The sequence below is a fragment of the Rhinolophus sinicus genome, chromosome 3 (genome assembly GCF_057876585.1).
Source record: "Rhinolophus sinicus isolate RSI-liver-muscle chromosome 3, RSI-T2T, whole genome shotgun sequence".
Classification (NCBI taxonomy): domain Eukaryota; kingdom Metazoa; phylum Chordata; class Mammalia; order Chiroptera; family Rhinolophidae; genus Rhinolophus; species Rhinolophus sinicus.
In genome coordinates, this window is record NC_142503.1 from 145150889 (window position 1) to 145177889 (window position 27001).

The following is a 27001-nucleotide window of genomic DNA, read 5'->3' on the forward strand; positions in this document are numbered from 1 at the left end:
GAGGAAGGAGAGAGAGGAATCACTTCCAAACAGGGTCTCAGGACTTGCCAGACAAGAATACGATGTGAACTGAGGCTTTCAGCTGACAACTGTCTTAAGTAATGGAGACAGCTTATACAACCCAAACCTGCTGATACTCTATGAATCACCTCAAGTTCCCAAACAATCAGTTTTGAGGCCCTCTGTTTGCCAAAGATATCCCCTATATGAAGGTAATTACATGTTCGTAGCATTTCAAGGGAAAAAAAGCCAAGTCAAGATAGGTAACATATTAAGCATTTTACCACATGAAACTTAAGGTACAATTGTTGAAAGTTGATTTTAGGTACAATTTAAATGAAAGCGGGAAAGGAGAAGCATGTAAGGTATATTTAGTCCCCTTTCTTCTAACAATTTAGAAGCCCTGGGTGTAAGAGGTTGGAGCTGTGGGGAGAGAGAACGGAAGCAGCCTCAGCAGAATGGATGGTGGGGAAATCCTCTTTCTTCCCCAAGACTGTTTACCCTGGCAACTGTAGCCTAATGAAATAATATCCTACATACCCTAAATATAACATGTCTCTTCTTTCCTAACGTTGAGGTACCTCACTGGCAACGTAATCTAATTCCTGAATATAGAAATGTATTAGTGTTTTAAAAGAACACTTTCAAAATCATCTTATTGAGAAGCATCTCTACTCTGTATGTACTTTTTTTTACTGACTTTTCAATGAAAACAATATAGAAACATCATTTGCTGATAGCTCTGCTTATTTATAATTGAACCAATCTCCAGAAACATTCTAATAAAACAATCATTAATGTGGGGTAACTAGAGAGTTGTTGATACTAAAGCAGAGTTGTTCTAAGTATCTCTACTCTGACTTGTCAGTGACAGCTTGTGACTTCTAAAAATAATTAGAAGTACTAGTGACATTTAACAGAGACAAAACCACTGTGTACTGGATATCAACAATTAAAAACTTACTTCTCACCCAGAGTAAAACTGCCCATTGGAGGTGGCTGCATAAATCTAACTCCACTGATTTAGGATTAGAAACAAACAAATAAAAATCCCCTAAAATAATGATTTCTCTTAATTGTTCTACATGCCAAAGTAATTATGCTAGTGCTTGATTTTTCTCCTTAGAGAAAATACACCTTTATTTACTCTACACTAATTAGAACTAATTTTCAGTAAAATCAAATATATGGAACCAAACACTACTCTTAAAGCATTCTAGAAAAAAAAAATTCATAGAAAATATAGTGTTAAGTAGCTTTGAGCTATAACAAAGAATATACAATTAAGATTTCCAAATTAGTGTTATTTTAGTGAAATCTTATAGAAACACTACTTCTTTTGATCAGAGAAATTCATGGAAAGAGCTGGAAGACTCCAAGTAAAATACTAAAGTATTTCTGTGAAGTCTCTTAAGTTTTAGCAACAAATGAGGTATAACTTGCTCTTTGAAAACAACATAGAAAGGCTGTTGGGACTACCCATAACATTTAGAAGTCTCCATGGAAAGTCCTGCTTTTTACCACTACTATTTTACACTCCACTCTAATGTCGGGCATCAGAATGAACCAAATGATTAACAGCATACATGAACATTCATTCCATCACCTGAAATTCTGACTTTTCTTTTATATTACTTGCTTTATACTTGATTATTTCAAAACAGTTGCAAAAACTTTTGGTACCTGCAAAAAATGATTGTGTATAAAGATTACAGACATAGAAGTTTAGTTTAATGCTTTAAAAGTGCCTCACTTTTCAATACCTTGTAACAATTTTGTTAATTTTATGAGGGCTGCTAAAACACAATCAGGAAGCTTATACACACACAAAAGTGACTAAAGGTCAGTGGATTAAGGACTGAACATAATAGTTACTTTGCATGAAGAATTTTAATAACACTGAGAATTTACATTGTATGAAACACTGTTATCAGCACATAGGAGCTAGTATCTTAATGAGGGAGGCATACATATGAGACTACGAGGCAGATGTTAATAAGTATTTAAAGTACAAAGTCTACAAAAAAATATGGGGTAAGGTGAACCTAATTTCAATTAGAGAACTCTTGAATATCTGCTTTGAGAAGGCCGATTTTGAGTTGAGAGTGACCTAAGGGACATTCCGGAAACAGAGACTGGCAATGCTATAAAGATAATGGAGGGAGAGGGAGAGGAGGGAAAAGATTATTATACTGTTAATTTAAGAGACGAACCAGTAACTGCCCGAAGGTTGTCTGCAGGGCTGATCCTCAGGCTTATCCTCATACAGTGCATACGCTGGGTCCATACCTAGTCCCCCTCCATTTTATCAGGTTTGTTGAGGTTCCCTGTTCTACTTTCCAAGCATCTGCCTAGCCCTATCCGACTTCAACATCCACCTGCCTCACCAAGTCTTAGGCTAACTCACCACTATGGATTACACATTTTCTTACCTGCCTGTAGATCCAACCTCATTTTTAGGACGAGGAGATTTAAGAGATTAACTGATTTGTCAAAACCGATGCCAAAGCCAATAATATACTCTCTCTATATAACCTATAATATAATACAAGTGACAACATTCAAGCTAAATTAATTTTGACTTTCAAGGTTAGACAAAAGCAATGAGAGATTTTTCTTTTTCACATTAACGGGAATAATTTTGTGAAGGTATTATATTCTGTAACTTTCAAAAAGGCCTGTTTTCTGGAAAAACATATCCTCTCTTAGCAGCAGTTTATAAGATTCTGCAACTAGCTTGCCTAAAATTTCAGCAAATATCCATTCTTCATATTTTACAATCTAGTGCCCAGTAGGAAAATGACTGTGTTTGACAGAATGTTTTCTCTGAGGCTTGTGATGGCTGTCAATCCTTTCACAAATAAGTTAAAGGAACTAGTTTTAACAAAGACCCAAGGTTTTAATTACGAAACCAGGAAAATGGAAATCTAGTTAATGAATTGAAAATAACAGCCAAACCAACAAATAAACCAAAACATAAAACCCCAATTCCTACAAATAATAATAGCAAATACATGTATAGTGCTTGTGTTGTGCCAGGCACTAGTCTAAGCCTTTTACATATATAACAACCCTACTTGTTACATATATAACAAGTAGGATGATTATTATCCTATTGGAGGAAACTGAGACACCAAGAAACTAAGTAACTTGCCTAAGGTCACATAGCTAATAATTAACAAAATCGGAGTTCAAACGTAGTCTAGCAGCAGATTCCATGCTTTTTATTACTATGTGTTGTTTTATATTCTGAATGTCTTTACCTTTTAAAAGTGAGAAGTGTATAACCAAAGTTCTTCTATCTTTTTTTCAGACACTTTTAAATGGATTTTCCTACCATCAATTGTCTTATTTAGCTACTATGTCACGGGACAGAAAGCCCTTGAGTCGTCACTTCTGGGGCCATTCATGACGGCTTTGTGTCCAGCTGCAATGATCTTTCCCTTTATAGTTAGCTGCCGTGAAGCAGATTATAGTTTTGTTTAAGATAACAATTTTTAAGAATGAAACTTGGATGGTCCAGGGCACAGCATTTGTTCATAGGGAATAAAAACGCATCCCATGGTTGAATTCCTTCTTTACCTATCATCCCCTTTCTCCTCAATAAACATGGAGAGAGAAAAGAGGAAAGGTGCTACAATAAACCCAAGAAAAAAATGAGCTGTAGGATATTTTCAGGACACAATGTTATTACATCTACATATATAAGATCTCTAATATTCAACTATTTTTAGTATGAGTTGGCATAAAAAAGATCTGGAAGTGCTACACAAACTGTTCAAAGTAGCTGCCCCTTCCGGCTAGAGGTGGGGGATAGAGAAAAGTTAGAAAAGGGCCTTCTATGTTTAGACACTTTGGTATTGCTTGTTTAAAAAATACAAACATGCATTACTTTGTAATTAAAATACCAAAAGAAAAATAATCAAAGAAAAAGCAAGGTTAGGGTCTATGTAAAAATTTTAGTTCATTAACTGCCAATAACATTAGCCTGTAAGTTGTTATAATGCAAAAATGACCAGAAGTAGTCTACTGAACATGTTTTCACATCAATTTTGCCCAAATTTTAAATTATTTTCGGGATAATTCACTGGAGAGAAAGTACTGTGTCAACGGAAATGGTAAAATAAAGTATGGTACGTACATATGAGAGAATATTATACAGCCATTAAAATGATTTTTTACAAGGCATTTACAATGAAATAACACAAACATGCTGTGGAGAAACAAGATAGAGTACTATTTAGAGTATAGTACCATCTACTCACCTATCCATTTACCTCAAAGAGCATACAAGGAGACTAACTCACTTAAATCTTAAGAGTGGCTCTCTCCAGGTGGTGGGATTATGGGTGGACTTAATTTTCTTATACTTTTCTACATTTTCAAAACTTTGTGTAACAAGCACATATTTTTATAATAAAATACTTTAAAAGTTATATTAAAGGGGAAGGAAAATTTTATAAGTAAAAATAAAATGCTGGTGATGAAAATAACAAGAAATACTGTATTTAATTCTGTAAGATAGCACATGTGCTCTCACAAACAGTCCCAAATTTAAATTCTAACCTAAGTCAAGACTTAATGCCAACCCTGAACAAAATTTCCCCTATGGCTCATCTTCCTTGCCCTTACGTCATAATGCTAATCAGGTAAGTGCCCTAACAGTAGAAATCTCCTGCTCACAGTTCTTCTGAGTCTTCTCTTCTCCCTCTACGTTCTCACTCACTCACCAAATATGCTGACACTCCCAAATTTCTCTCTCTAGCTAGGTCTGTTTCCTGCACATCAGGAGACATGTATTCAACTGCCTATTATCCCTCTCTTCTTGGTGGTCCTATAGGTACTTTGAAAAGCTCAAAATTGAGTTCATATCTGATATTTAACATGTCCAACACTGAATTCATCATCTTCTTCCTCAAACCTGTTGCCCTTCTTTATCTCAGTCAACAGTATCACCATCCACCCACTCAATTACCCAAGCCAGAAACCTTGGACTCCACGTTCTTCTTTTCTCCCTACACAGAATCTATTACCACATCGCATTAATAAAGTCTCTAAATTTCTCTTGACTTTGTCCACTTGTCTCAGTCTCACTATCTTCCTAATTCTGGCTACTATCGCTTCTCATTGTAATAGCTGCTTCAAGTTCTGTTCCCTCCTTCAATCTATTTTCTAAATTTCTTAAAAGCCTTAAACGGTACCCAGTGCTCTTAGGATAGAATCCAAACTCTTTAACATAGCTTACAAGACCCTACAGGCTTTTATCTGCGCTTCCTTCTCGAGTTTTCATTTCCCACAACTCCCTTACTCTTATTCAGCATTATAGTCATCCTTGACTTCTTTCGGTTCCTAGAATGTGCCATACTGTCTTCCCGCTGAGCCTTTGAAGACATGGTTCCCTCAATATAGAACACATGGCTCAGTTAAAGTCTCAACATAAATTCAATAGTCTTTAAAAAGCCTTCCCCAAATCACCTCTGACTCTGTCATGAAACCATAAGCACTGAGTGTCCCAACTCTAGGAACTCTACCCTTGTACATTTCATGTCACTCTACCCTAATACGTTTATCACACATTATTGTTAGTGACTCTATCTGCATCCCTCATTACACTCCAACTTTCAAGGGGCTGTGAGAGGAGGCCTATTTCTAACTTGTTCATCTTTTATCACCAGCACCAAAAATAGTACCTGGGTCATAGAATTGTTCAATAAACCTTTGCTAAATGAAGAAATAAGAAACCATTTTTTTAAAAATGATGATGAAAAGCACTTTTTGGGATATGGCTTTCAAAGGTTAGTAGTAGAGTGTGTGTTGTAGGACATACTTTATTTTTTAAAATCTATAAAAATAAAAAAACTCTATGTGGGTGTCCTCTTAATGGAAAAGTTATAAACTATCTTACTATTTTAGTCAAGGACCTTGTGATCATAAACTAATTATATGTGTATAAGTACATGTTGAGACAATGGCATTGTGAGGTAGGCAAGGCAGGTATTGTTATTTTAACCAAGTCTCAGAGAAATGACAAGATTTACACAAAACAATTCTATACCAGTGCTTTTTTGAATTACAGTAGTCTAATGATGTGTTAATCATCTCTTGTTTAATAAAGTTGATACTACAGACCAACCACAAGATGGATATGAACTTTGAACTGTTTACCTAACAGAATTGCAGGCATCCACCCAAAGTATCTCTATTTTGTTCGAGTCACCACTGACACGCATGCAGGAGAGTGAATGGAGGGCAGTTTGTTGTAATAGGGCAAAGCAGAGGTAACTGTCACGTGAAGGAATCAATGCCATGACCCTGAACTCAAAGGCTAGGGTTTCCCAACCCTCTTTAATTTCAATGCAAACAAACTTTACTGGAATACCAAGAATATTCATGAAAAGAAGAAAGGGGTTTAACTTCAATGAAGAAACAACTCAAACAACAGATTCTGGTATCAAGATTTTCTCTGTCCTGGAATTTTACAGAAAGGTCAATCTTGATCTATTTAAATCTGAAGTGAGTGCCCTATTTCATGTAGAGGCTCATTTAGATGCTGAAGAGAGTACACTTTTTACCTTCAAAACCTTAGAACGCTTACTGTAAATAGCTAATGTCAGTCTCAAAATTCAGTACTTAACATAGAGTGTTATCTTTCATGAAGTCTTCTATTGTGTGGATTTTGAAAACTCATGTTGAAATGCTGTTTTGGTTTTCCTTGATGCCCTCCTCCTACTCCTTCCTGGTTGTTTTATCTTGAGTCACCAGGATTTTGGCATCAGATTGAGTGGGGACGAGAACTGATGATGTAGTAGGTGGAAAGGAAGGGGGCAGCAGTGGAAAAAACTCAGGACATCCTGAGAGATCCAAGATAACTTCTTGGCATCTAAAAGCTTTGATATGTATAGGCAGTTCCTAGCCAAAGTTAGTCAGTGAATTATGTCATAACTTGGTAACCGAAATATACGTAACATACCTGATAGCTGCTACCTTTCCAGAACTTTTTCATTTCTTTACGTCTCCAAGCAACAATTGAGGCAGTAATAAGTGTGCAAGGTACTAAATAGAGGAGAGCAGGTTGCCCCTTTTTCATCAGCACCAGAACAACAAACGTAAGTATCATGCCAACAGCATAGGCTGCAAGAAAAATACTGAGTATCAGTCATTTGTACATGCTGCCAAAGGTGGATTTTAACTCCCTCACTGAAGTACTAGTTTTCAAGTATTGGAGAACATTTTAACCCTGTGAGGTCTTTTCATAATTTCATTAATTTCCTAGACAGTAATTAGGAAAGACATTCTACAGAGATTTGAAAAGTTTAGAAACTGGTTAGTATTTCAATGATAATTACTATAATCATTTATATAAAGATAAAGATTCAGTGAAGTCTCAATATTCTGTCACTATTAAGGATTTTGAGTTGTTCCACAGTTTAGATAACTAAAATCTGTACCTATAGGTACTAATGGTTGCTTTGAAACATCTTCCTCGTATTAATTATATATAGTTCCTGGACTTCTTCAACAAGAGCATACCAAACATCATTTGATCTTTTCTTAATGACTCGGGGTCTCATTATGAATGCAGGACCTCAGAATTTTGCAGCTCACATACAATTTAATCTACCTCCTCATTTTACAGATGAGGCAATGGAGGACCAGAAAGTTAAGTAAATTATCCAAAGTTGCACAGCAGAATTGACAGTCCTATTATATGCCTTTTTCATTGAATCTTCTTTTATTGTAGTACACTAACTGGTGCTAGACTCTAATATGTTAACGCCCTTAGAGAGTACCACACTTAATGGCCTCAGACTGCTTTTTCTTATTTCTTTACAGTTTTTTTCTTTTCTTCATCTTTTCAGTCACTTAACTGCTCTTTCTTGCTGTAAGGGTAACCATTGCTAGCAACAGCCTTCTCTACTACTAATGTATGCTTTTAATTTACTGGATTTAATTCTACTGTGGAATTGAAAACCTTGCTAGAACAGAATCTAATTGGCTCTGGTGCAGGCCATTTACCTCAGCATAAAGAACTTTGGAGTATGGACTTTGAGGTATTTATTTGATATATTCAGAAATATTAAAGTATTTTTTTGGCTTCCTTCCTGTTCTTATCTGTTTTCAATAATAGAAACAGAGGGATACGTAACAATTATCTCTGCTGTTCTAGGCAAGATATTTGCCATAAATTCATTTATACCGTATACATAGTTATCCATACAGTATTTTCTAAAAATCTAGTATTATACAATTTATTGACTACTTACGTGCCAGGTGTTCTAATAAGCATTTTATATATGGAACCTAATGTATTTCTTTCACATATAATTTTCTTTTTAAACCTCAAAAACTTGGTGATATAGGTAGTATAATTATCCCTTTTTGATGGAAAAAATTTATCATATCAGTTAACGGTGAATAGAATTCAGGACTCCTTATTTTTAGACTTCTACCTTTTCCTATAGATAATACAACTCAACATAATAAAAAAACAAAAAATTTACCAATTGTGGAGGAGATATAATATACAGAAGAAGAACCAGTCTGCTCATCAAATCTTCTGCAGTATGCAATCAACAGGCCTTAAAAACAAAGAAACGCTCCACGTTATTTTCTTAAAACAACTGCAACACAAATTCAACTGTTAACTCTGGCAACAGTATATAATGTATTGTATTTAACCTTCATTTTTGCATCATGAGAACATTAAATACCTCAAATTCTAAACAAAATTTTATATGCTAATTTTTTGTACTTAATGCCATTAAACATTTTCCCAAGACATTAAACAGTCTTTATAAACATGATTTTTTATTAGCTGCTTACAATCCCATATCATGGAGAAAGTTTTTTATATTTCTGTGGTTTCAGTTATAATATTTCCTCTCTCATTTATAATTTTATTGATTTGGGTCCGCTTTTTTCTTAGTCTAGCTAACAGTCTGTCAACTGTATTTATCTTTTTAAAGAACCAACTCTTAGTTTCATTAATCTTTTCTATTGCCTTTCTCTTCTCTATTTGATTTATTTCTGCTCTAATCTTTACTATTTGCTTCCTTCTGCTAACTTTGGGCTTAGATTGTTCTTTTTTTTCTGGTTCTATATGCATAAAGTTAGGTTGTTTATTTGTGACCTTTCTGTTTTCTTGATGTATGTGCTTATTGCAATCAACTTCCCTCTTAGAACTGCTTTTGTTGTATCCCACAAGTTTTGGAATGTTGTGGTTCTCTTTTGTTTGTCTCAAGATACCTTTTCATTGCCCTTTAAAATTTTTGTTTGAGCCACTGGTTGTTTAATCTCCATGTGTTCAGAATTTTCTAGTTTTCCCCTTGCTATTTATTACTAGTTTCATACCACTGTGGTCAGAAAATATTCTTGGCATGATTTCATTCTTCATAAGTTTGCTAAAAAATAATCTGTGTGCACTTCAGAGATTTGTGGTCTAACACATATCCTAGAAAATAATGTGTATTCTGCTGCTGTTGAATGGAACGTTCTGTATACGTTTGTCAGAGTCATTTGGTATACAGCGTTAAGAAAAATTTTTAAATGCAGCATTTAAAAAAATGTATTGCAAGAGCATCAAGGAAGGCAACTTCAAATTGTGATCAAAGTCTCCCTTCCTAGTAGAATAAAATGATTTGGAGTTTTAATACAAAGAGTTCAAAGAAAAATCAAATATAAGCTCTCATTTGTAAACATGAAATGTACAAAAATAACCATTTTACTACCTATTTCTTTTTTCTTTCTTTTTTAAATTTTATTGGGGAACAGTGTATTTTTTCCAGGATCCATCAGCTCAAAGTCAAGTCGTTGTCCTTCAATCTAGTTGTGGAGAGCGCAGCTCAGCTCCAAGTCCAGTGGCTGTTTTCAATCAAGTTGCAGAGGGTGCAGCCCAACATCCCATGTGGGAATCAAACTGGCAACCTTGTTGTTAAGAGCACGCACTCTAACCAACTGAGCCATCTGGGCGCCCACCAGCAGCTGAGCTCAAATTGTTGTCTTCAATCTAGTTGTGGAGGGTGCAGCTCAAAGCCCATGTGGGAATCGAACCGACAACCTTGTTGTTAAGAGCATGCACTCTAACCAACTGAGCTAACCGGCCGGTCTTATATTATATTATGTAAAATCAAGTCTTATAGTAAAATAAGACTGGGTCTTATATTAATTTTTGCTCCAAAAGATGCATTAGAACTGATTGTCCGGCTAGGTCTTATTTTCGGGGAAACAGTAATTAAACACTGTTACGAAACAGTAAGAATGACGTTTAACTATTGAAAAATTGTAAGATAATTTTACTATTTTTATTGGTTGTTTGAATTAATTAGTCTTGGTCCCTACATAATTAATGAAATAAGAAGCTCTCTGATAGTTTCTTATTATTTTTACTGTATTTGCTATTTAAGCACATTTCCATGTGTTTAAAAAATGGTACTCTTTCCCCTAAAATCAGAATTTAGCTTTTAGAATTAAGTCATGTATTGTCAAAAACTCTGCTGTTTGGGGAAATATCTGTTTGGGACCTTCAAAATTTACTTCAAGAATGTTTTATATACTTTTCCCCCCAATTCGATGCTAAGTTCTAGATATAAGATTTTATATAGCACTTGGCATGGAACTAATAAAATTGGGGATAACTTTAAAGGTATTTAAGAAACCTTAAGGTTACCCAATAGAATGCTCTCCCTGCTGTGTGTGAGTGGAGACTCACCGAACCAAGACAGTTGCAACACTGGACTTCCACATGCCAACTCACAAGGCAACACTGTTAAATTCTCTCCCAACCTACCATGTTTCCCCAAAAATAAGACCTCGCCGAACAATCAACTCTAATGCGCCTTTTGGAGCAAAAATTAGACTGGGTCTTACATTAATTTTTGCTCCAAAAGATGCATTCGAGTTGATTGTCTGGCTAGGTCTTATTTTTGGGGAAACACAGTAGCTTTACTATGTAAATAAAAGATTTTTTTCAGAAGAGCCAGTACTCTTTACCCAGCCACAGGCAGTTAGTACACAGGGAGACTGCAAGAAAAGTGAGGAAGAACAAACTCTCAACTGACTGAGAAATATTAATTACTTCTAGGCTATTTTATTATTGGGCTGGGAATAAGTTTATTCTACAGATAGCCCAGTGAGGAAAGTAATGCAGAACTGCAATCGCTGTCAGGGAAAACAAGCTAAGAGAGGTGACGGACTCCACCACATGCTGTATTTTTTAGTATTAAAGTGCCCTACAAGCTGGTGTTCTAGTAACTTTTTCCTCTTGATCATGACCTTGCCCAGTATTCCTAAACAACTTTTCCTAAAACATAATAATTATTATTATTTTAAAATAGAATAGAAACTATAATACATTTGATATTATTAAATTCAACTTTTAATATATATTATACTTTCTTAAGAAAGAAAGTCAAAATGATCCCAGTTGCTTCCCTAAGACACTTTTTGAGCCATGGAAGATATATTTTGGTTGTTACCAATTAGGCTTTATTTTCCACCCCTTATAATGCTTTTTTTCTTTCTATGTCACTGATCCCAACGCTAGTGATAAGCAGAAATACTTAATACAGAGTAGGTAACTTTTAACAGATACTATGCATTTAAGAATTTTAAACCATCAGTATATTTTTACTAAAATTGATACAAACAATTGCTTACCTGGTACAATAATGTCTCCAAAACCCAATATTGAAACTGGCATGATGCACACACTCATTACTGAGAAACAGGCCAGCTTTGGTACCCTGATGACTACTGGTAACTGTAGTTATTAAAAAAAAAAAAAAGAAAGAAGAAACAAAAGCCACCAATAAACCTCCCAGGAATCTTTATATCTTTTAGAAAGGGAAGGATTAACATTAGAATAATTGTTGTAACATTTTAAAATTGACATTTAGAAGAACTTGAGAACATAAACTAGACACATGTACACTCTGAATGTATAGAAAGCTTGAAAGAAATAGATACGTAGTTTTGGAAAAGTGAAACCCAACACACATGTAAGGTTAAAAGTATTAAGCCAGTATCCCCATAGCTAAGCTTTTTTTTCCTTTTTACCAAAAATAGGACTCAGGCCTTGAAACAGATTTGTTTTTTTGGCAATCTGGATTTTTTTTCCCCAAAGAAGAGTCTTTTCTCAGAGGGTATGATTTAAAGTCTAATGAACATATCTGAAATACAATCCTTACTTTCTCATGGGGAGCTGAGGGTTGAGCAGTGGCTTCCACCAAGTTTCCATCATTCTAGGATGAAACCCAAGTCAATAGGTATTTAATAATTTAGAATAACTAAGAAAAGGGCTATATTTTGTGAGAAATAAAGTTTTACAATACCTTGGCATGCACTACATGACCAATGAATTACACAGGAAGGCAAAATTATTAACAGGACACACATACATACACTGGCAGCCATTTCTGTTTAATTGCCATCGCTACCTTTTCATTATTTCCAAAAGGTCCAGCTGCAAGTTCAACCATGATACTCTCGCCGTTCTAAAATTGAGAAGGAAGATGAAAGAAACTGTCCAATCATTTAAAGAGAACAATCTGCCACTATTCAAAAATGATTTTTGATCCCATGGCTTATGGCCTACTGTAAATTGTGAAAAAGTAGGTTATAGACTTCCTTTTTCCTACAACAGTCTCTGTAGATAGCAAAAATTGGAGTAATCTAAAACAAAATTCACCTAACACACTCTTCCACTTTCTCAGAGCTCAACAATTATTAAAAAACTGACATATACCACACACAGCTTATTCAAGTGAAGTTTTGAGCACTGATTTGCATTGACAACTAATACCTAGCATTTCTAATAGGCTATAAATTTTAAGTGCTTTTAGCTATATTATGTCATATACTATGTGTCCTTAGTCATTTTTAGCAATAACAATTAATAGGAACACAAGAAATACTAAAATTTTTAATATTTTGATTTGTAATAAATATCAGTAACTGTATTTGAACACACATACACTTAACCTCTGACTACTCACTATAATAACAAAACAACGAAGCCAAACTTGAAGAGGCCCAACCCTAAAGACCTTGAGAAGCTTCTGTAGCCTGACTGCTGTCCAATTTCTGCCCTGTCTGCTCTTTATGTCCTAATCAAAACATTAACCTTAGCTGAATTTCCTCCGTTGTGTCTAGCTAAGGTCTTTTTATGTGGGCTGTGTGAGGAGTTCACTAAAAAGTTCTTTCCTGACTGCCACGTGTGCTGTAGAGGGGGGAAACATTTTGAGGTAGCAAGCTAAGATGGTATGAGCTCCCATCGTGTGCTTCACATTATGATAAATATCACCAAAACAGGTTGTGGGAAGATAAATAAATGTCGAATTTTAGAAAAATTTGACTTACTAACTATAATATTTTCCATGTGGGTGGGGTGCCCAGGAGAAACCACTGGAGTGTATTTAAGAGGACTTCACTGATACTTGAGCTGAGTCGAAAGGATAAAATCCCTAGCGACAGAAATCTTTTCCTCATGTTAAGTTTCGGGGTACAGAAGGATTAAGTTACAGGAGTTTAGGAAAATAAACTAATATTAAATACAGTTCCTTACAGTAAACTCCCATCATGTGATTCAATTTCCAGATAAAGAGTTCATTTTGGTTTACTTTTTAATTGTTATTTAAAACATTTACCTGAAGACCATCACTGACATCCTCTCATACATTCAAAGATATTTGAGGAACTATTTGCAAGATGCTATACCACGCACGGTGGTAGATGAAAAAAAGTGAAGACAGGTTCTTACTGCCTGTACTCACGGCCACCTGCCCTGCCAACTCATTAAAAGTTTACAAATACAAGGGTCAAGAACATGTTTAGAATGTTCAATATTTAATTCCTGAAATTTTCAGTCAAAACCACAAAAATCAGAAATTACATATCTGATTCTCATTTTGAGTTATCTACTAAAGTAAGGTTCGATAGCCTTAATAAAAATAAATAAACCAGACTGAGAATGTGTTAAATAAATCTGTAACAGTGAACAGCAAAGAACACTTCAATCTTTTTCACTGGATCGGATTACTAGAAATCACATTCCTAGTCAGTGGGAATTAAGATGGAAAAAAGGATAAAAAATTCCCTAAGCACAGAAGGAAGAAAGAGGGCTCAAAGTCACCTTTATCATGACACTATACCGTTAAAATCCTAAAACTTTTTATGTGTAGGGAATAGTTTGCTAGCATATGCATTTGGTATTTAAAAAGCGATACTATCATTAAAATAGAATGGAAGAAATATTTTTAAAAAGATTTTGATTATAGTTTATAGCTATAGCCACTGTAAAATATGAGTCATATGCTATGACTATGTTGTCCAATGCCAATGGCTTTGTAGAGAGAATGCTTTACTTTCATTATGAGATCTCTGATGGAGTGACTTACAGAGACATTTTATTGAACAAAATAAATTGACACAAGCTAGGACAACTTTAGATAGAAATTTTAAAAATTTCTAAATCAACAGTTTTTCTTATAATATATAACACCACTTCTATGTTTTCATAGATGACTACTGCATGTGAAGTCAATGAGTCAAACGGCTCATCATCAAGGTGTGGAAAGGTGCTAAATGACTTGTCCAGGGTTACAAGTTTACAAGAGCTACACTTTAGGTCTTCAGATTTTCTAGTGTGGTACTCTTGCTTAGTCTCAAATGAGGACTACAGAAATGCAAGTAGCAATAACATATTTTCATTATCTTTGCTGTCTACATTGTCTATAGTTAACATTATTATTTTATAGTAAGAAGAAAAGTTACTTTAAAAAGGGTAAGTAGCAAATTTATAGACATTTTCATGTTCACATCAATCAGGAGACTTTTTTTTAATTTAGCAGAACAAAGGCTTGAAAATATCCTCTATTAAAAGGGCAATTTCAATGACAATTTTTCTTTAGAGAACTAGATTTCACTCCATGTTAAACATCTGCAAAATCAATAACCTAAGAGCAGATTTAAGATTCTTATCTTTCAGCATGTTTTTTGTGGGTTTAAAAAATATCATACCTTTGTGATGAATGGTGTTATGAAAACAAAAAATACATCATAGAGGAGGAGAAGGCCTAGAAGTATCACACATGACTGTTGAAGAAAGAAACAAATTTAAAGGTCAAACTTTCCATATTTATACTAAGAGATTATTTTTCAAGTTACAAATTAATTGTGAACATACATTTGAACACTATTTTTTTTAAAAAGCATTTAATGGCTATTCTATTTGCAGTTTTATTCTACAAAACACATTAAAATTTTTATCTTCTATCCCAGTCTTTAAAGAAAAAGAATGAATCAAAGAAATGTTATTCCCTGATATTTAATCCTGTAAGGATTTTATGAATTTGGCATATTATATGAATAATTAAAAATATTTTAGCTAGCAAATCAATGGTTACCTGGGTCTGGGTATTAGGACTGATTGCAAAAGGGCATGAGAGAACTTTTGAAGAGATGAAAAATGTTCTCTGACTTGACTGAGATGATGGTTACAAAGTTACACATTTGTAAAATTTCAATAAACTGTACACTTCAAATGGGTGCCTTTTATTATACATAAATTAAACCTTAATAAAGTTGTTTTAATAAGAAAAACATTATTTTAGCTAGCAAAGTAGTATACTTTACCTTGAAGTTGGGTAACTTCAGTGTTTTAATTAAATTCAGACAGAAGGCAATCCCCAAGATATCTTGTAAAATCCAAGCCCACCTAAAATCAAAAGAAGTACCTCTGCTGTTTTATCCAGTTATTTTTAGATGGAACTTTTCAAAAGAGATCACTAAAGTAATATAGCCCAGTTACTATGATTTGACTATTCAATAATTAAGCAGCAATTATAAAACAAAAAACCCTCTCATATTCTCCATATTTAGTAATTCACTGACCTAGATTAATGAATACTACTATACTAAGAAAAAGCTGAAAGGCTAATTCAGAAGAATGTATATCTGACATAAGTGCGTATTTATCTTTAACCGTTGGATTTATACATGTCTCCTTCTAGAAAAGTAGCTCATAACAAAGGATGTTGGCGTTAATATACGTCCAGATATTACTAGCTAGAACATAAAAGAAATAAGAGCTATGCAATATACTCTATCAGAAATTGATGTGAATAATTATCAATTGATTTATCATACTGAAGCTGCCTGAAAGTGTACGACCTTTGCTCCTAGATTTTAGGCTATTAAATCCTTTGGGCTTCAATAATTTTATTAATAAACCATTAAATAACCTTAACTATATATTTTTTTCTGGTTATCCTTCATGCAAATGGATAGAGATTTATTATATCTCCATCTTTATAATATGAAAGGTAGCATACTCTAGATAATCTTTTGCATTTTGCTTTTTTCCCCTTAAAAATATATTCTGGAAATCACGCATATCAATTCATAGAGATCTTCTTCATTCTTTATAGTTGAACTCCTTTGTGTGGCTATACCATAATTAAGTACATTTTTGAAGTCTTTTTCAGCTTAAATGTTTAAATTACAACTCATATTGCCTTCTCTATATGACATCAAATCCATTAGCACAAGATTGGCTTAAAAACTTTTTTCAAGACTATGGTGTTCTGAGATAAAAGCAAAAATATTTCCATAACAATCATAATGAATAATTACAGAAAGATATAACTGATCCTTAATCTAAAAGCAAATAAACCAAGTAATCATACCTATCTTCATTTCGAAACACAGCCCAAACAACAGCTATTGCAATGCACAGTCCAGAGAGAAAAATTAGTCTCACTTCAATGCTTTTGCCACCACACACAATCCTAAAAAACAGATTTAAATAGGTTAGTTTTATCCTGCAGATGAAATAAAACGTTCATTAAATATGAGAAATGACAAAACAAATGTTAACTAGTCGCAAGAAAGCTACTGAAATACCAATTTAAAAGTCTTGATTTTAAATAAAACAAATGATATGTAACAAAATAAAATTAAATGTTTATCAGTTCAATAGAGGTTTCTGGGATGATGGAAATGTTCTATATCTATGCTGTCCATCACAGTAGCCATTAGCCATATGCAGCTATTCAGCACTTGAAATGTGGCTAATGAGACTAAGGAACTGAATTTTTAATTTTATTAAATTTTAATTAATTTAAATTTAAATAGCCACATGTATATTGAATTGCACAGGCTTAAATAAGACTCCTGCTTTTTCTTGTATTGTTTTAAATTATAAATACCAACATTATAGGCTTCCTTTATTAGAGATACATACGTGCATTGTCCATATGGTATCTTACGAATTAGTGCAGCAAGACAGTTGTACATACTCATTGCTGAGGCTATGCAGAAAATTGCTATCATAACATAAACTAGAAAAAAACAAGACAGTAAATTATATGAGGATAGGAAAAAATGTGACAGGAAAATATCTATACAAGCAATATTAATTCTTTAGCTTCCTCATTGGCTAATGATACTTTCAAAGCAGTGACCATACTATACTCTGAACTGGTTACTTAAACGGAAAATATTTAGATCTTGAGTTTAAGAGTGCGTATATTATGTGTCGTTTGTTTCATTTAGTTCCATTATACACTGGTAGGATTGCTTAACACGTTGCATACGGATCACGAGAATCTTCGTTTTTTCTGAGCCATGCGTTAAGGACCGATAACGAGAATTTCAAAAGATTGGGCAGAGAGCAGTGAGAGGCCAAGACAGGGAGGTGAGACGAGTGGCCATAGGGAACCAGCTGTGAAAGTGCCTACGGAGCGGGCCCCCAAGGAAGACAATCCGGCCAGGCTCTCGGGAGGTTTGGCCACGCATCATCTGGAGCCCATAGTGGGAAGAGGAAAGAAAAAATATCACACACGCGTGTGTAAAGTGTGCGCATCAAAAAAAGTGAGAAGTGAAACTCGATACATATGCAATTTTTGCCGTGTCCCACTGCACAAAGGAAGCTGCTTTCTGCAGTATCACACCAGGAGGGATTACTAACATCATAGGTGAGTAAATCCTAAAAAATTCCATAGAAAAATAACAAATGACATAGAAGCATTTACGCTTTAAAGAGAAGAGTGCATTTTAAAGTAGTTTCTTTTAAAAACCTGCCGGAACAGAGGGGTATGAGGGATTTAAACCCCGCCGTAGGCAACGTGTTAAGGCGCTGAAGCTAGCTCTACATTTTCTATCATTCAATGATGCAACTGGACATGTTTGTTAAAGATTTCTATGAAGTGAGCTCCAGACATTTATGAGTATTTAATTTTAATGTAAGAAATGGAAGAATTAAAAAATTGTAAACAATTTTTAAATGTAGCTTAGGCGTGAGAACTGACATTAGCCATGCTATCTTAGACATTAGCCATGCTATCTATATTTTCCTATGATGGAATTTAGCTATAATAACTTGATTTGTGGTAAAACCAAATCCACTTAAACAAACCTCTTTGTTATGATACAATACTAAAGTAGTTAAAATTGACAAGTGTTTTTTCTATAGTAGCTATACTTATCTGAGAATTCTTTAAATTAAAAGCATTTTATCTCTTGTTAAAATGAAGAGAGAAATCACTGTATTCTAAAAACAAAAATAATCCATTTTCTGAACTTTACCAAAATTTCACAATGGAAATACAATTTTAACCTGAATTTTTCAAATTCTACTAAATTTCAGAAAACTATAACTTTTCCATAGGTGAGAAAAAGAGAACAATCTAGAGACAGTATATCAGGGATAGCTACTTTCTAAATGGTGATTCTGGACAAATTACTTTTTTAGTCCCTTGAGTCTTATCCTTAAAATATAAAATGTAGTAGTAATACCATGTCCAGGTTATTGTGAGGATTAGGTGAGTTTATATATGTAAAATGCTTAGAACAGTATCTGGCACATAACAAGCTTTATGCAACTGTTCCTTGTTACTTTTTTTAATATTGGTTATATATGGTAATAGTAAGACAGTCAAAGATTGCCAAGTCAAGTTTGGCAAGTCGTCCACCAAAAGTCTCCAATGTAAGTTTTAAAACACTGGTAGAAATAATGCTTTTGAGGCACTAACAGAATTTTAGGTGTCTCAATCACTGTCATACTATATGAAAATGATTAGGCATGGAAAATAATTTGGTTAATATGACTGTCTTTATTTAATTCTTTGAGCATGACAATCATAAAATGGTAAGGGGACTCTCAACAATTTAGTAGAGTCTCATTATTTAATTTATTAAGAAAAGGCAGCAATTTTAGCCATAAGAAACCACTTGGAGGTATAGTAAATCTTGCAATGTCACACAATACATTCTCGAAGTCATAATTAAATCCCCTGTCCTGGGATAACCATGAGGATTAATGATTTTTCTCCTCCGTTAAAGATTACATTTATAAACAGGGTCCAACTTTTTAATTAGCAATCAGTTTAAGGAAATTTCTCATCAAAAATTAAAACATACTTTAGGATAGGATACAGGAATCTCTTTTTGCTATCAAAAATCGCTAATATACTGACTTAGGATCAGACACAAACAATTGAAGTCTATTAAAATAGAAAAATTAGCTGCTCAATGACAATATAATACAAATATCATTCGAGCACCCACTCTCAGCAACAGATGGAAATCTGAGTGATATTCAAAGAATGATTTTTTTCTAATTGGAAATATGTGTCATAGGTCATATTTTTAAATTGCAGGACAGCAGAAACTGAGTAAGCTGAAACAACTTTAGGGCCTAGTATTCTAATCCAGAAAATTATAATAATGTTTTCCTAATAAGCATTGCTGCCTTTGGTGATTTTACATAGGGTTTTGCTAGTTCTCATCAGACACACTCCCTTTTTCCCTGGTCTCATCACCATTGGTCTTTGTGCTATATATTAGCCAGGGATGGCAAAATTCCATCCAATAGGACCATTAAGACTATCTAGGGGTTGAACAAGTCATTACAGTTCCTACCCCTACTTTTTACAGGAAAAAAGTATTAATTACTCTCTAGACCACAGGCAAGTACCTGTGTGTCTTTAGATATGGTATGATCCTGTTTACATAAGTAAAACAAAATTCAAGCAATACAACCTCTTGCAAACTGACAAAAGAATAGAGTAACTACACTTTGGGGGTAAGCACAGGTAATAAATCAGTAATTTGAATAGCTACCAAGAAGTCCTTAGTCTGCTCCTTAGATACTATGCTATCGTGCTTTATCTGCAGAGAGGGAAATTTAGAGACCATAGCAATTCTTTCAAATCATCCATCAAGAAGTGTTTCTATGTCAAGACACAGTATATTTTTAATCTGAATATTTTTCATCTCAAAGTAATGGAGAACTAACACTTTTGACAATTTAAAAAGTTAACATCACTTTTTAATTATTCACTTAACTTTTCTAGGTAGAATGCTTTCAAGGAAAAGGTAAATCTGGCACAGTAAATGAAAAGATTGTATGCTAAAAGTAGCAAATATGACTTCTTACCCAACCATTTGTAGAAGAAATAAAGTAAGACCATCATAACACAGCAGATGACCACGAATATTACAACTGTTAGAGGACTAAAAGTTAAATAGTCTTCCTTCTTTTTCCTCATTTCTCTATCTTCAGGGTTTGCCATTGCCCTCATGTTTTCCCTGCATAAACAGACACAGTAACTTAAAAAAAAAAAAAAAAATCTCTGCCAAGTACAGTTATTTTTAAAACTCTATCTTTAACACCAACTTAAATTTGTTATTGATCATAAAGTAACATACTTAAAAACAAAAACAAAAACGCACACACCAAAAAGAAATATTTAATCCAGAAAGTAAGAACTCCCTACAATTCTCCCCTCCAGAGATAATCTGTTATTAACTACTAACTTTTGAAACAGCATTTTTTTCTGGAGGCAAAATTGTTGAAACATGACATTTATTATATAAATAAATTAATGTCTGTGGATGTTTATATCATTTAATTTGCAAACTATAGCAACGTAATAAATTTCAGAAAATTACCAATTTTCCTTACACTTATTATCAATTTATACATAGTAAAGTACTTCTAAAATTAGCTTCTTTTAAAACTGTCCATCCACTTACTATTTACTACATGCCTATTCAGTGCTCATTAATGTATTATGAAAGATTCAAAATAAGTTCAAGACATAGCTTTGTCCTACCTTGATTTAAGATACCTAAATATTGTTCCTAATTCCTGCAACAACCCTTGCTAAGTCACACAGCTAATAACAGAGAGACAGAAGTTGAAGAGGAAAGAGCCACAGTGTCTTTTGTTGAGCAGTCTCTGTTCTATCACCTACTATCTTGTCCCAGTTATCTCCTTCTACTATCTGCTCCAGCTCCAATCCCATCAACTCTGGCTACTAAACTGTTATGTTCTCATCGGGTCTGGGCTCAATACAAACTTCACGTTTAAAAAATAGTTTATTTCTATCAAATTGCAAATTTGCCAAACTGCTTATTTACCAATATGCCACTTTTATATTAGAAAATTGTTGATTGGGGTAGCCACCACATTAAGCATCCGTGATTTTAGGGAGGCTGCCTGGAATAAAAGAAGGGAGAGACACAACAGGACCTCCCTGAAATTGTAGAGCTGGATGACAGAGTTATTAACGTAAGTTTCAATAAAATTGATACCTAAGTAGGAAAGCATGCCAACTTCTGGTATCTATCATTACAAATAGACACATTTAAAGACACTTTTATCTAATGTAAGCCATAATAATGTAAGCCATAATAATGTAAGATTTATATATTTTTATTCAGTGTACTAAAAAGTACAAGGCAATTTCTTGAATGGAAAATGCATACTAGATTTATATCACATTAAAGTACTACAATTTAACTTTAAAAAATTGCACTCTTAGATCTCTCAAGAGCCACATGTAATGGGAGGGAAGCTAAGCTTTCTTCCATGCCATCTTGAGTTTGTGAAGCTTGATGACCAGTGATCTCATTATAAGAGGATTTTAAGTCTCTACTGAAAAGTCTTTATACAGAACCAAGGTAACTTTCCCTTTTGTGTAAGGTGCACCTTTCATTTGGCAGGGTAATTCTGGGTTATGAGGTCCTGTTCTGGCAATTTTTCCTTCCCTAAGCCTTCTCTTTCCCCTTCTTTTTAAATCTTACTCTTTATTTTCTAAATGATAGTTCTTATGTTTTTAATAATTCTACTTTTCATGGAAATTTATTCTTTTTATCACTGATTCATATTCTCTCCCACCCCAAACACACATACACTTACTTCTTTCTATCTTTAGACAGAATCTTAGAATTACCTGCCTCAATTTTAAAATCCATAATCCTACAGGTAAAGGACATCTACTCTCCCAACCTAGAGACTAAAGGCAACAAATTCATTGTTTCTGCCCATGATGATGTTTTATGAATAAAAAAGCTTATCTATACTCCTCTCTGATATCCAATTTTCTTCAGGAGGAGCCTACTCTGACATGTGCATGAAGCTTGCCTTGCTAACGCAAAGTGTATCCATGAACCAGCAAAATCACTTGGGAACTTGTTAAAAATACTAAATCTGAATTTATATTTTAATGAAACCTTAAAACAATTTGTATGCACATTACAGTTTGAGAAGCACTACTCTAAAGAAACAATTTAAATAGTAATGGAAGTATAGGGAGAATCTATATTAAATGGGAAAAGATTTTTAATCAATCAGTAGCTTTTGGTAATTATTTACAAAATTTCACCATATAATTAGAAAGTGATCTTGGAAATCTTATTACATACTGTGCTTCATAAAGAATAATAATGGGAAACAAAACAAAACCAAAAACCCAGTGCTTACGTGACAACACAACTGATACATGTTGAATCATGTTTTCCAAATATGCAAAACATTTAAACCTCAATACTCCAGGAACCTACATCTGTTAAACCATAGGATTTCTCTCTTGACCCAAGTCAGTCAAATTTCAGTATTTTAATACACTTATGGAGCTTTTCATCCCAGAACACCAGATTATACATGCTTCTCTAGCGCACATGGAACATTCTCAAAGACACACCACATGTTGGGACACAATGCTAGCCTCAACAAATTTAAGAAGACTGAAATCATATCAAACACATTCTCTGACCACAATGCTTTGAAATTGGAGATGAAATGAAAAAGAAAGCAAAAAAAACCGCAAATAGGTGGAGATTAAGAAACATGCTACTAAAGAATGACTGAGTCAAAGAAGAAATAAAAGGAGAGATCAAAATATACTTAGAAACAAATGAGAATGAAAATACAACATATCAAAATTTGGGGGATGCAGCCAAAGCCGTAATAAGAACAACATTTATATCAGTACAGGCCTATCTCAAGAAAGGAGAAAAATCTCAAACAACCTAATGTTCCATCTTAAAGAACTAGAATGAGAAGAACGAATGAAACCCAAAGTCAGCAGAAGAAGGAAATAATAAAAATTAGAGCAGAATTAAATGAACAAAAGAACAAAAAGATATTAGAAAAAATTAATGCAACAAAGAGCTGGTTCTTTGAAAAGATTAATAAAATTGACAAACCCCTAACTAGACTCACTAAGGAAAAAAAGAGAAAAAATACAAATAAACAAAATCAGAAATGAAAGAGGGGAAGTTATGAAAGATACCACAGAAATACAAAGGATCATACAACAATACTATGAAGGACTATATGCTACCAAATTCAATAACCTAGAATAGGCAAGTTCTCAGAAATATATAACCTTCCTAGACTGAATCACGAAGAACTTAAAAATCTAAATAGACCAATCAACAGCAAGGAAATTAAAACAATCATAAAAAATCTCCCAAAGAGTCCAGTACCAGATGGCTTCACTAGTGAAAGCTACCAAACATTCAAAAATGATTTAATATCAACCCTTCCCAAACTCTTCCAAAAAACTGAAGAAGAGATAATACTTCCTAACTCATTTTATGAGACCAACTTTAGCCTGATACCAAAACCTGGTAAGGAAAACACAAAAAAGAAAACTATAGACAAATATCTCTAATGAATACAGATGCAAAAATCCTAAACAAAATACTAGCAAATAGAATACAACGATACATTTAAAAAATTATACATCACAGCCAAGTAGAGTTCATTCCAGAAGCACACGGATGGTTTGACATACGTGAATCAATCAATGTAATATACCACATAAACAAAATAAAGGATAAAAATCATATGATCATATCAATAGATGCAGAAAAAAGCATTTGACAAGATACAACATGCATTTATGATTAAAACACTAAATAAAATGGGTATAGAAGGAAAGTACCTCAACATAATACAGGCAATATATAACAAACCCTCAGCTAATACCATACTTAATGATGAAAAACTGAAGCCTTTTGCTCAACAGCGTTGTCCTCTATCACCACTGTTATTCAACATAGTATTGGAAGTCCTAGCCAGAGCAATCAGGCAAGAGAAAGAAATAAAAGGCATCTGAATTGGGAATGAAGACGGTAAATTGTCACTTTTTACAGATAACATGATTCTTTATACAGAAAACCCCAAAGACTCCACCAAAAAAAACTATTATAAACAATAAACAAATACAGTCAAGTTGCAGGATACAAAATATACGTGCAAAAATCCATTGTGTTCCTATATGCTAACAATGACATTTCAGAAAAAGAAATGAAAAATCAATTCCTTTTGCAATTGCAACAAAAAAAGTAAAATACCGAGGAATAAACTTAACAAAGGATGTGAAGGACGTATACACTGAAAACTGTAAGACATTTTTAAAAGAAATTGAAGAAGACACAAAGAAATGGAAAAATATTCTGTGTTCACGGATTGGAAGAACCAACATAATTAAAATAGCCATGTTACCCAAAGCAATATACAGATTTAATGCAATCCCCATCAAAATCCCAATGACATTTTTTAAAAAAGAAACAGAACAAAAAATATCATCAGATTTGTATGGAATCACAAAAGACCCCAAAGCCAAAGCAATCCTGAGAAAAAAGAACGAGGCCTTGAAATTATACTACAAGGTGACAATAATCAAAACAGCATGGTATTGGCAGAAAAACAGACACAAAGACCAATGTAACAGAACTCAGAACCCAGAAATAAACCCACATATATACGGGCAAATAATTTTCAACAAAGGACCCAAAAGCACACAGCAGAGGAAAGAAAGCTTCTTCAATAAATGGTGCTGGGAAAACTGGAAAGCCACATGCAAAAAAATGAACATAGACTGCTATATCTGTCACCACATACCAATATTAACTCAAAATAGATCAAAGACCTAAATATAAGACCAGAAACAATAAACTGCATAGAAAAAGCATAGGAACTCGGGTTCAAAGAGGATTTTATGAATTTGACCTCAAAGGCAAGGGAAGTAAAAGCAAAATTAAATGAATGGGACTATATCAAATGAAAAAGCTTCTGCACAGCAAAAGAAACCATCAACAAAACAAAGAGGCAACCAACTAAATGGGCAAAGATACATGCAAACAACACTTCCAATAAGGGGCTAATATCCAAAATACATAGAGAACTCAACAACAACAAAAAATCCAAAACGGGCAGAGGTCCTAAACAGACACTTCTCCCAAGAGGACATACAAATGGCCAACAGATATATGAAAAGATGCTCAACTTTATTAGCCATTAGGAAAATGTAAATCAAAACCACAAAGAGATACCACCTCACACCTATTAGAATAGCTATTATCAACAAGACAAGTAATAACAAGTGTTGGAGAGGTTATGGAGAAAAAGGAACCCTCATACACTGTTGCTGGGAATGAAAATTGGTACAGCTATTATGGAAACTAGTATGGAAGGTCCTCAAAAATTAAGAATAATATTACCATATGACCCAGCAATCCCTCTTCTGAGTGTCTACCCAAAAAATATGAAAATATTTATCTGTAAAGATATATATACCCCTATGGTCACTGTAGCATTATTCACAGTAGTCAAGACATGGAAACAACTGAAGTGTCCTTCAACAGATGATTGGATAAAGAAGATGTGGTGCATATATACAATGAAATGTTACTTGTCCATAAGAAAGGATGAAATACTGCCATTTGCGACAACATGGATGGATTCTGAGCTTATCATGCTAAGTGAAATAAGTCAGAAAAAGTCAAGAACCATATGATTTCACTCATATGTGGGATATAAAACTGAAAGCAACAAATGAACATGACAAACAAAGCAAAAACTCATAGACAGACAACAGTTTAGTGGTGACCAAAGGATGGGAGGAAGGGGCAGGTAGAAGAGGATAAAAAGAGGTCAAATATATGGTAATGGAAGGAGATCTGACTTTGGGTGGTGACTGACACACAACGCAATATGTAGATGATACATTAAAGAACTACACACTTGAAACCTATATAATTTTATTAACCAATGTCACCCCAATAAACTTAATTTTAAAAAAATAAATAAATTACAAATAAGATTAGCTTCATTTCGTTGCAAATAAGCCCTTTCTAATGAAACCTACAAATCAATTCACAAGGTGAATATATTGTCCTTTATGAATGAAATAATAAGCTCTGAGCACATTTTTTTGTTTAAAGCTCTAATTATAACCTGATCCTTCTATATTATATTGCCTGTTTTAATCTAGAGCCAAAGGTACATAACTGTAAGATTTGGTTTAGGTTGTTATTAAATAGGGAAATTCAAGTTATATGCACATTTGGAATTTCTGTATTTAAACTAAAATATGGACATGCTTAATAGTCTTAGAATTCCTAAAGCATTGAAAAGAATGATGGCTCAAATCAGGAGCTGAAAAACTCCCCATCTTCTCTTGCTTATTTTCTTCCAATGGAAATAAATAGGCATGTTAGGATACTAAGTATCTTCACTTTTCCTGGAAGAGATAATTAAGCATCTTAATTTAAAGGAGTCTTCAATGGAATTTCAATGTTTCCCTGCCAGCAGAAGAGTTCAGAGGAACCTATGACTCCCTTCTTCTCAGCAAAAACTTAAATGACTTTTATGAGGACAAACTCCAATATGATCTTAACGACACTATATTCTGGGGTCAGGTAAAAT

General features: G+C 33.8%; 1 protein-coding gene across 3 annotated transcripts in view; it reads right to left on the reverse strand.

Annotated features, from left to right (window-relative positions):
• The window catches only part of SPPL2A (signal peptide peptidase like 2A), a 47490-nt gene that overhangs the window by 2716 nt on the left and 17773 nt on the right, over positions 1–27001 (reverse strand). For 2 of the 3 annotated variants that reach the window (XM_074327747.2, XM_074327749.2), the window contains 10 exons: positions 20435–20586; positions 17240–17336; positions 16683–16784; positions 15631–15712; positions 15016–15090; positions 12435–12491; positions 12186–12239; positions 11656–11758; positions 8502–8579; positions 6971–7131 (listed from right to left, as the gene is read on the reverse strand). In XM_074327747.2, coding sequence (XP_074183848.1) covers positions 6971–7131; positions 8502–8579; positions 11656–11758; positions 12186–12239; positions 12435–12491; positions 15016–15090; positions 15631–15712; positions 16683–16784; positions 17240–17336; positions 20435–20586 — 961 coding nt within the window. The remainder of the gene's footprint in view (positions 1–6970; positions 7132–8501; positions 8580–11655; positions 11759–12185; positions 12240–12434; positions 12492–15015; positions 15091–15630; positions 15713–16682; positions 16785–17239; positions 17337–20434; positions 20587–27001) is intronic. The other variant, XM_074327748.2, reaches the window with a different exon arrangement.